The following is an 11,351-nucleotide window of genomic DNA, read 5'->3' on the forward strand; positions in this document are numbered from 1 at the left end:
GGGGGGCAGGGCAAGAGGGAGAGATGACAAAGGGTTCCTAGGAAACTTTTTGGGGTGATGGATATGTTCACTCTCTAGATGGTGACAATGGTTTCATGGGTGTATACATATGTCCAAACTTACTAAATTGTACATTCTAAATATGTGCAGTTTATTGTATGTCAATAAAGCTTTTGTTAAAAAAGGAAAATTATATTACTAAGGACATAACACACTGTCTTGAGAAATTTCAAAGGAGTGACAGGCCAGTCCCCCTCAGAGGCTAGCCCTTCTCCTATGGTTTGTGATGCTAGTGAGGCCAAGGCCCACCACCCCATCCTCACTGACCATTTCGCTTTCCATGAGATCTTCCATCTTTATCTGCTGCTGGAACCTTTGGCTACTCAATGGTAAGTAGGTCCTACTGGTCCAAAGGAGACGAGAAAGAAAATGAGCCCACTGGGTGTGACTCACCTGAGTGCAGTCTCTTTGGGGAACTCTTCAAAGCTGAACATCTTTTTTTGAGCTTCTGACAGCAGCATCCTCAGGGATGGATGGTGGACCAGCGTGCTAACCTCTAGACAACCTGGTTCTTCCCTTTTTATCAGACTTTTCATAAACTGCCTTGAGTTGTAATATTTTGGGTGTTTGCCCCATTTTCTCTACTAGATTAGACCCTAACACATTTCCTTTTTGCCGTGGCTGTTGGGCAGCTCACAGTTAACGGTCCCTAACCTTTTGGGCACAAGGTGCTCCTATGAGAATCTAATGCCTGATGATCTGAGGTGGAGCTGAGGCGGTGATGCTAGGGCTCAGAGAGGCTGCAAATACAGATGAAGCTTTGCTCACTCACCCGCCTCTCACCTCCTGCTGTGTGGCCTGGGGCGGCCAGGGTTTGGGGACCCCTGTTCACAGTCAAGGATGGTACCTAGTTGCAGAGATCAACTCATCCTAGGTGCCTAAACCAGGTAGTTTCCTGCTTCCTTTAGGTGGTTTTTGTTATTGGTTGGTTTATTTCTATATTTATTTTTAATATATCTTTTTACTATGTATTCCATTTTATGAAGTCATCTCAGATTCTTTTTACAAACAGGTGGGATTTAAATCATTATTTAAAAAATTCTCCTCAATACTCTGTATGGGGTCGGGAACACGTCCTGCACATTTTCCCTGCTTCCCACTGTATCTGGGAGAGCATATTGCATGAGATAAATGCTCACTAAAATACGTTGACTACATTAGATAATTCCTAATAATTATGTTAGAAGCTCTCCCAAAGGGAAAGTTCTGTAAAGAAATCGAATGACAAACTCATGCGATTATTAACATCTTTTCTACGTCCTATTTCCCATGGCCCCTGCCTGGCAACATCAGTACAGATGCTGAGATGACTGCTTTCACATCTGTTTGGTGCCTCAGTGGATGGCCAGCCTAAGAGGGCACTTAGCCCGTGACTCACAGGGAAGTTTTGCTCCTCGGAGAGGAAATCAATGGCATGAGTCTGGAACTCAGTGCTTCAAGTGGTGGCATTGTCCTTCTCTCCCAGGTGTTCTCTGTCTAGATTTTCTGCCTGGTGCCTTAGGAACTTCTCTCACTCTCTCGAATTCAGAGGCTCATATTTAACTTGTGATTCAGTGAGGACAGCCATTCTGAGCTGGGAATTGTTCCCTAAGGACATCTGGCTGCAGCTGAAGTTGCCCGTTGCTCATTGCTCCTAACAAGGTCCACATGATGTAAGTTTCAAACTGTCCCAATAGGACCGTGCTCAGCATGGCTAATAAAGGATATCAGCCTTTGGCAAAAAGTGGCAGGGTTATTTAAAACCAAACTTTTCGTTCAAGAGTTATGGTCTTTTAACAAGATCCTAAGGAACCCGTAAAAGGGCCTGCGGAATACAGGCAGACCTTGGACATTATGACCACCACGATAAAGCAAATATTGTAATAAAGCGAGCTGTAATCTTTTTCTGGTGAAGGGTCTTGCCTTCAGTTTGTAAAATATGCAACATCTGTGAGGCTCAATAAAGTGAAGCACAATTAAACTGAGTATGCCAGTAAAACAAGAGGGCCCCCAGATAGTCAGAACCCATAAACGAGGATCCCTAGCAGGGGAGAAACTCAGTCTTCAATTTTTGGCCCCCTTTCCTGTCCTTTCCTCTTAGATCACTAAGGATACAGGAATTTTGATGATTGGAGAAAAAAAAAAAAACAACCCGAAAAAAGTTGGATCATACCCTGCTGGGTCTCAAAGAGCTTTACTAGATGACACTCCCCAAATGATGAAGTTTAAAATTTTGGCTTGGCATTCAGGGACGTACAGAATCTGATCCCAACTTTCTCTTTCAAGTACTTGCTCCCTACTCTCTGTCAGAAGACCTGGGCTCAGGCTATACCAGTCAACTCTTGGTTAGCTTGGCACTTCTGCTCGTCTTGCTCCTCCTGTGTGAAAAGTCTTTCCCACTCCCGTCCTCCATTCTGTTTACAGAACTCAAATCCCTTTCCTAGTGAGAAGAGTAAACCATCCGCTGAGTCAATTTGTTTGCCCTAATTTCTATGAGTTTGGGACAATAAATAACGCTGCCCGGCATCTGCTTCTTCACAAGACCCTAAGCAGCGGGAGGCAGATCCTGGCTGTTTTAACAACCTAGTGCCCCTCCCAGAACCTGGGATGCAGGAGGCCCTTGTAATTACTGGTTATGGAGTGACTGGTGTGTTCTTCTTCCTCTTTTTTTTTAAATTCTTAATGCAAATTTTATTAATTCAAAATGTGCCATACCATTCACATTCAAAAAGTACAAAGGAGTAAAAAGTCACTCTGTTCTCTAGCCACCCAATTTCCTTCTGTGGAAACAACCAATATTATCAGCTTTTTATAAATCCTTTTAGAAATATTCAAGCATATATATTCTTCTCCCTCTTTTTAAAAAAATAAATGGGCTCATCCTCAGTTTTGCAGTTTTTTTCCCTTCACTATGCTCATATACACTTATTTAAAAAACTTATGTAACCAATTATTTATTGATAACATTTAAGTTTTTTCTTTTTTTTTCTTTGAAAAAAACAATGCTGCAGTGAATATTCTTGTAAATTTGTTATGTTCACAAATGTGAGTGTTGATATAGGAAGAATTTCTAGAAGTGGAATTGCTAGGTCAATGGTGTGGGCATTTTTAATCTTGATCAGCATTGCCTAATTGTTTTCTGTAAAGAGTGTCCAATCTTACACCCGCTAGCAATATTATATGGCTCCATATCTTTGCCAGCACGACATGTTATCTAACTTTTTATATACATTGATTTGGGCTAGTGGGTACATTCTTGTATTTCCAAGATTTTAAAGCATAACCTGTAGGAGATGGCCCAATGAACACATGCTTTGCAGGTTGATGTTTAGGATGAGATTTGGGTATCTCTTGATTATTTTAGGAAGGAGATCACTATAGAAATCAGAAGAGTCTCTATAGCCATACTGTGAGGATTATATGGGATGTCTGTGAAGCTTTTTGTCACAGTACCTGACATATAATAGGTGTTCAATAAATGTGGCTGTAATTATTAGCTAATAAACAATATGTTATATGTAGCGATGGCAGATTAAGGGGCTACTTTGGTGACATAATCTGCCCTCTTGGAGGTTAAGGACTCTGTAGTCCAGTAAATTCCTCTCTAGCACTTATTGGCAGTGTGACTTTGAGCACACCTCCTAAACTCCCAACCCTCAGTTTTCTCATCTGTAAAGTAGAAGAATAAAATCCAAGTCTCGAGGTTTGCCCTGAAGTTTAAATGTGTAATACTCATAAGTGCTTACTACACATTCTCTTCTTTACTCCCAATCCAATAGGGAGAAATCGAACAACCCATCAAACAACACAATAACCCCAAGAAATTAGCGGGTCGGAGAATAGGGAGACGCGGGCCAGTCAATTACGGCCGGTGCGTCGCGTGTGGAAGGCGAAAGGATCACGGAGCGACGAGCCACCGCTCAGCTCAGCTTCTGCAAAACACTCCCGGCACCCCGCCGGGGAGGTCCTGCCCAGGGCAGCGCCGCAGAAGCGCAGCGATCACCCTGGCAACACCGCCTTCCGGTCTGCTTTTCCCCCGCCCCCACTTCCTGTTCGTCACACGTCATTGTCCGGCGACCGGCTTCCGGTAAGGGTCGTGTTGGGGTGCGGTGCCGGATGGGAGGGAGGTGCGGGGCGGAGGTCGCAGGGCCTGATTTCGGCGTCCCCTCCTGCACGCAGTGCTCGGCCCAGCCATGGAGAGCGGAGGGAGGCCCTCGCTGGGCCAGTTCATCCTCCTGGGCACCAGCTCTGTTGTCACCGCCGTCCTGTTCTCCGTGTTCCGGCAGAAGGCCCAGGTCGCCCAAGAGCTCAAGGTCAGTGCTGGAGCCGGCCTGGCCTCACACGGGTCATCTCTACCCCCGGTAACGGTGAGCCCAGGGTTCTCCGTGGGCCGCTCCACCGTGGAAAACCATCCAAAAGAGGAAACAGGGTCAGAAAGGTCATCACCCAGCCAGTAAATGGAGGAACTGGGATGAGAATTCGGGTCTCGTGATAACTGCTCCATGGCGCCTTTTTTTCTTAAGCTCCTCCCATTTCTCAGAATGAACCTTGACTTCATTGCTCTATTCGACAAATACTTATCGAACACCTGCTATGCTCCAAGCACTGGAGTTATCGCAGTGGATAGAAAAGACTCAAGTCCCTGCCCTCATGGAGATTCCATTCTACTACAACCAGACAGACAATGACCAAGTAAATCAGATGGTATGACAGATGGGGATAAATACTACAAAGTCATGTAGAGGGGAGAGGAAATGGAATGCTGGAGAAGCTGGGCTTGCTATTTTAAATCAGGTGACATTTGAACAGCACAGGAGATGAGGGAGACTGTACACATGTCTTGGAGAAGAGCAGTTCAGAGAGAGGGAACAGCAAGTGTGGAAACCCTAGACTTCATCCGTTTGCGCAGCTACTCAGCTGCTTGGTTCTACAGACTTTTCCTTTATATATTTCGTTACTTTAAAAATAGCACTCCTTGAGCTGCACGTTACAGCTTACGTAAGACATTCCCATCTTGCTGTTTTTTCTTCACTGTAATTTTTGGAGGTAAAGAAAATGACAGTTACCTCCAGGTTGCGAATCAGGAAATTGAGACTCAGAGAAAAGGTCTTATGGCTCTTAGATCTTTAGATTGCAAAAGGATTTTTTTTTTTTTTTCTGTTTGACCACTGTGCTGTACTGTGAGTGTTTGGCCCATGAGAGATGCACCTCGTTAGATTAGAGACAAGGTCTTATTTATCTTTCCTCATTCCTTCTAGGTTCTAAATCAGTGCTTGACAGCTGGTAGATGTTCAGTAAATGTTTGTGGATTCGTTTTGGCTGAAATTTCAGAATTCAACAGTTAGGGCTTAATTGGACATTAATTTGAAAGCTGGATTCCTAAACCCATCCTAACTTCAATTATCAGATTGTTTTCAGTAAGGGCTTAGAAACAAACGTGTGAATTCCTCGCTGCGAGGAGAATTTTAGAATCCGTCTGGAATGAACCAAGTTATCAAGCAATTTGTGGTGCGAATGGCATCCTAGTGAGATTCCAGCTGCCCTATTATTGTTCGCCTAATTAAATAACCAAGTTACTCCTGAAGGGCTTGGCTATGAGTGTCACTGATACTTCTGACTCTGAAACTCAGAAATTAAGTTGGCTGGATGCAGGATTCTTTGAAGCCGCGAACTCTCCAGGACCCATCTTTGGGTAATCTTAAAAGCTTTGCCAATTAGTGCCTAAACGGGGATGAAATAACCCCATCCTGGAAAAAAAGAGATTCTGTTTTCTTCCTCAGATTACAGAACTGGAGTCGAGTTTGTATCTTATCCTTGTGATGGGAATGCATATTTATTGCATGCCTACTATGTGCCAGCCCCTGGGCTAGATTCTTTCACAACTTAAGCTTTATTTAATCCACATAAAAATTCGGCAAGATTGTTCTCCCCATCTTTTACAGTTTTGGAAACTGAAACTAAGATAAATTAAGTTGCCCAAAGTCACAGCAGATGCATTTAAGCTTGACTCAACCCCAGGTCTTTCAGAGAATATTCCTCCTCCTGTTTTTTCTTTAAATTCTAACTGGCCATCTTGTGGTGGATACATTACCAGCTATGTGACTTGGGACAAGTCACTCACCTCTCTGAGCATCGAAGTTTCCTTATCTGTTACTGGGGATAACAACATCTACTGTATAGGGATGGTGTGCACATTAACTGGATTTATGCATTTAAAGTACTTGGCATAATGCCTGGTACCTAGTATATCTAAGTGCTAATTTATTCAATAATTTATTCATCAAATACATATCGAGTGCTCGTTGTGTCAGGAATTGTTCTCGGCACTAGGGGGACAGCAGTGAATGAAACAAACAAACAAAAATTCTAGCTCTCCCAGAGTTTAATAGTCCTGTAGAAGGAGTCAGATAAAACGAGTAAATAAACTGTTGTTATTGCTGTTATTTTTCATTATCTACACTCCTGTCATAGAGTGACCATAATATGTATTCAGTACCTCATCACCTCTTTAGAGGTTACGTATCTGGCATCCTCAGAATTTGTTGATGGGAATACCTTAAAAGCGGAAACTGTCCTTCATTCATCTCTGAATCTCTAGCACCCAGCACCGTGCCTGGCACATAGATGCTCAGGAAATGTTCATTGATTTTTCTCATTTTTGATGCAGCAATAGCAGGCTTGGCTGGTTTGTAAGCACAGCAAGTTGGAAACTCCGAATTTGGAAGGGATGGGAGAACTGGGGGTTGTGAGAGGGAGATAGCAGAAGTCACCATGGTCACCATGCAAACCGAAAATGGAAGTGTTTGGCACAACTTAACAGAGCCTCGCCCTATAAAACAAAGGCTCCCTTTTATGATGATCATAATGCAGAGCATGCATTGATAAAGGCATGGTGATAACACCTGCCATTGCTCCAGCCCCTGCCTTGTATTAGGCACTTGTTTAGGTGCTTTACACGTAAGGCCTTTGGATGTATGGCTCTGTATTGTCAAGAAGGGATTAATTTATGTTCAGTCTATGGTATACAAATTGATTCGTACTTTTCATTTTTTACATTAAAAAAGTTAAAATGAAAGGAGCGTATGTTTCCATTAACTGTAGAAAGAATGTATGTGACACGCACATTCTACAGATGGCAGAGAGGGAGGCACTGCCCCGTGCCTGTTTATATGTTAAAACTTCTGGGACACAGCTTTGGAATCTGATTCTCCCCTAGTCTCCCTCCTGCCTGATTTCCCCACTCTCAACGTGAAAAAGTAAGTAGACTTTTTCTTTTTTGCTCTTTAAGATTAAATATATGTCAGTATTCAGTAGTTTAATATGTTCTTTGCATTTAGGGAGCTAAAAGAATCCATTTGGGTGAAGACTTAAAGAGCATTCTTTCAGAAGCTCCCGGAAAATGTGTGCCTTACGCTGTTATTGAAGGTATGTTTACTTATTGGTGCAATGAAAAGTAACTTTCTCTTCTAAAAGTTTTATAAAGATCTTGGCTGATGTTAAGGGCCCTTTGCAACCTTGGGGCAGTGGTCCAGAACTTGAACTTTGGGGTCCAAAAGACCTGTATTATTGCCATGTGATCTTGGGGAAATTACCTAATATTTCTGAACCTCTGTTGTCCCGTCTTTAAAATAATTTTACGTTATAGGGTTGTTGTAAAACTGAAATGACGTGATCCACGTAGTGCTTAGAAGAATCCCCACAAAGCGTAACTTACGGTGATAACATTTTCGTCATTTCGTTTCATGAAACTAACAACAAAGTTTAAATTACCTTAAAAGAAAGGACAGAACAGTTCTTCAGAAATAAAATAATTTGTTTCCATTTAGGAGCTGTTCGATCTGTTAAAGAAACGCTTAACAGCCAGTTTGTGGAGAATTGCAAGGGAGTGATTCAGCGGCTGACGCTGCAGGAGCACAAGATGGTATGGAATCGAACAACCCACCTTTGGTATGTAGCCTCTCGTCGCCGGCCAAAACCTGACAGTCGGTCAGTTCACTTGCTGGTGTCCTGGGTGCTGTTCCCATGGCTCCGACTTCTCCCGAGACAAGGCGTAGAGCAGTTTCTTAATGCCGCCGATAACATTCTTGTGAGAGGTCTGAGGACCTCTCACATCAGAGTCACCTAGGCATCTTGTGAAATTCTTGGGCTGCATTCCAGAACTACCAAAGCAGGATTTCCAGGATAGGGGCCCCAGAATCTGTCGACATGCCCGCTAAAGTTTGAGAACCACCGACTTGTGGCATGGATTAATGATTTCAATATTTATTGAAACAATTTTGAGCCATTAAATGGAATGTCATTTTGCTAAATGATCCTAGTGGGTTTTTGTTTTGCGTGTTTATTTTATTTGATTTTTTATTATGGTGAGAACACAACATAAGATCTACCCTTTTGACAGATTTTAAGTGCAGCGGTACAGTACTGTTGATGACAGGCACACAGTTGTACAGTCCATCTCTAGAATTTGTTCGTCCTCTATAACTGAAACTTTATGGCCGTTGAACAGCAACTCCCATTTTCTTTTCCCCCCAAGTCCCTATCGGCCACCGTTCTCTGTTTCTATGAGTCTGGCTATTTTAGATACCGCATGTAAGTGGAATTATGCAATATTCGTGCTTCTGTGAGTGGCTCAGTTTGCTTAGCATAATGTTCTCCAGGTTTATCCATGTTGTCGCATGCGGCTTTCCCTTTTTTTATGGAGTGTGTCGTGTGCGTATCACCTTTCTATAGCCATTCGTCCGTTGATGGACACCGAGGTTGTTTCCATGTCTTGGCCGTTGTGAATAATGCTGCCCTGAACAGGGGTACACATCTCTCTCCCAGATCCTGATTTCAGGTTCTTTGACTGTATCCCCAGAAGTGAGATTGCTGGATCATATGGTAGTTCTATTTTTAAGGTTTGAAGGAATCGGTAATTTATTTTAAAGTGGCAAGGGCAAATAAATGGTAGGGGTGATCTTTGTATTTGTTGCCCACTGGTATCACCCGAGAAAATAACGAACGAGCCTCCCTATTATGAGGCACATGGATAATAGTGATTTCTCTTGTACTCTTTCCAGTCACTTCAGACTTTATCCTGTCCTCCCGGCGTTTATGCGACCTCCATCTCTGCCTGGGCCTGAGCTGTTTGCAGCCCTTTATTTTATCTTGAGTTCTTTTATTTTAGGAATGACTGTTCGAAGATCATTCACCAGAGGACCAACACGGTGCCCTTTGACCTGGTACCCCACGAGGACGGTGTGGATGTGGCTGTGCGAGTGCTGAAGCCGCTGGACTCACTGGATCTGGGCCTGGAGACTGTGTACGAGAAGTTCCACCCCTCCATCCAGTCCTTCACCGATGTCATCGGCCACTACATCAGCGGCGAGCGGCCCAAAGGCATTCAGGAGACCGAGGAGATGCTGAAGGTTGGGGCCACCCTCACGGGGGTGGGCGAACTGGTCTTGGACAACAACTCAGTCCGCCTGCAGCCCCCCAAGCAGGGCATGCAGTACTATCTCAGCAGCCAGGACTTCGAGAGCCTGCTGCAGAGGCAGGAGTCGAGTGTCAGGCTCTGGAAGGTCCTGACACTGGTTTTCGGCTTTGCCACGTGTGCCACCCTCTTCTTTATCCTCCGAAAGCAGTATCTGCAGTGGCAGGAGCGACTGCGCCTCAAGCAGATGGAGAAGGCGTTCCGAGAGCACGAGGCACAGCTGCTGAGCCAAGCCAGGCCCGAGGACAGGGAGAGCCTGAAGAGCACCTGCGTCGTGTGTCTGAGCAACTTCAAGTCTTGCGTCTTCCTGGAGTGTGGGCACGTCTGTTCCTGCACCGAGTGCTACTGCACTCTGCCAGAGCCCAAGAGGTGCCCCATCTGCAGGCAGGAGATCACCCGGGTGATTCCCTTGTACAACAGCTAAGGTCCTGAGGCCTCACCGACGCACTCGAAAACAACTTCCCCTTTTCAGGGTGTTTATCAGGAGGCCTTGAGAAGAGCAGTGGTGGGGCAGCTGTTACCTCCGGGCGTGGCTGAGGGAGCGGGGTGGGGAGCTCTCACACCTCCAACAGTAGGATGCTGCCTTTCCAGCCTGAGAGGGGACCCTTTCCAGCACCACGTGAGAATCAAAGCCCCACCCTGGGTGTGGTGGCATAGAATCCCTGCCCAGGAACCCGACGACTGTGTGTGTGTGTGTGTGTGTGTGCGCGCGTGTGCAACTTCAGTTAGGTACGTACATTAAGCTAGAAAATGGTAGCATGAAGAAACGTCTATCTTTTCGTTAGCTAGTAGATGTGAGTGTGTGTGTGTGTGTGCGTGCGTGCGTGCGCGTGTGTGTGTGTGTGTGTGTGTGTGAGAGAGAGAGACTGACAATGCCTTGTTGCTTAAGCGCCAAAGCCAGTGATCTTCAGCTCTTTGTTCCTGTGTCCTTCTGGTCCTTTCTGCTGAATTGTTGATACCTGCAGACTTGAGCCTTGAATGACTCAGCCAGAGCGGGGGCAGAGTTGGGGTCCAAGGGTGGTATATGCCTCTCAGAGCTGCCTCTGAGGAGACTCTGTCCTAGTGATTCTTCCTTTTGCCTACACCCCAGGAAAAAGTTGTCAGCCTGGATACGTCACTTGTGTCCCTTTCCCCTTATCTCTTTGCCTCCTAAATGTGTGCGCACGTGCATCAGGACAAAAATAAAGTGAAATCCAGCATCTGCCTTTTGCCTACAAGGATGGAACTCTGATCAGCAGAATGAAGAACAGTCACTTGAAGGGACAGTGGGAATGGTGGTCAATTCAGCAGTCCCCAGGTGTGGCGAAGACCGGGCAGCATGGCTGCAGCTCTGCGGGTGTCTGCACTGACCTACCGGGAGGGCCACCAGCGTTAGGCCTCCCGCCCTAATTTGGGACTCCTGAGGGCTGAGGGGTGGCTCTGAGATGAGCCGGAAGGGCTCACCTCCCACAGGAAGCAATAAGGACGCTGCTGCCCCAGCCTCATGGCTGTGTCAGCTTCTCTCCAAGGAAAAGTAGCCAGCCAGCATCCTGCGCACAGAGCCTTTCCTAGGCTCCCTTCTCCACTGAGAGGTTCACGTCTCGTGAGTGTAATCACATCGCCCCTTTGTCAGCGTTCACCCCTCACCTGCCCCTCTTGAGTTTGTGAGTATAAGAGAAGTGGGGAAACCTCACTTGTCACCTCTTGAGTTGTCAAAGGTCATGTACGCACCTCTTCTGTATGGCCCTTCTCTGACTTTGAGTGTTCGTCTCCCGATCCTCCTCTGCGCAGGGGAGGTAGGGGTTCTCCCAGGAGGCTGACACCATTCTATGCAGTGTCCAGCACAGACAGCACAAATTAA

At 45.4% G+C, this 11,351-nt stretch overlaps 1 protein-coding gene across 1 annotated transcript; it reads left to right on the forward strand.

The window, feature by feature from the left end:
* Window positions 1-4,089: 4,089 nt before the first annotated feature.
* MUL1 (mitochondrial E3 ubiquitin protein ligase 1) lies at window positions 4,090-10,221 on the forward strand. Its single transcript, XM_006924487.3, has 5 exons — window positions 4,090-4,126; window positions 4,219-4,352; window positions 7,377-7,464; window positions 7,866-7,986; window positions 9,206-10,221. The coding sequence occupies exons 2-5, from the start codon at window positions 4,233-4,235 to the stop codon at window positions 9,933-9,935; spliced, it is 1,059 nt and encodes a 352-aa protein (XP_006924549.1). The 5' UTR covers window positions 4,090-4,126; window positions 4,219-4,232; the 3' UTR covers window positions 9,936-10,221.
* Window positions 10,222-11,351: the final 1,130 nt, after the last annotated feature.

The sequence above is a fragment of the Pteropus alecto genome, unplaced genomic scaffold (genome assembly GCF_000325575.1).
Source record: "Pteropus alecto unplaced genomic scaffold, ASM32557v1 scaffold39, whole genome shotgun sequence".
In the NCBI taxonomy this organism is placed as follows: Eukaryota; Metazoa; Chordata; class Mammalia; order Chiroptera; family Pteropodidae; genus Pteropus; species Pteropus alecto.

Coding starts and splice junctions, on each gene's coding strand:
- MUL1 (XM_006924487.3), top strand. CDS start 4,233: ATGGAGAGCGGAGGGAGGCCCTCGCTGGGCCAGTTCATCCTCCTGGGC. Junction 7,465..7,865: donor GCCTTACGCTGTTATTGAAG/GTATGTTTACTT, acceptor GTTTCCATTTAG/GAGCTGTTCGATCTGTTAAA. Junction 7,987..9,205: donor AATCGAACAACCCACCTTTG/GTATGTAGCCTC, acceptor CTTTTATTTTAG/GAATGACTGTTCGAAGATCA.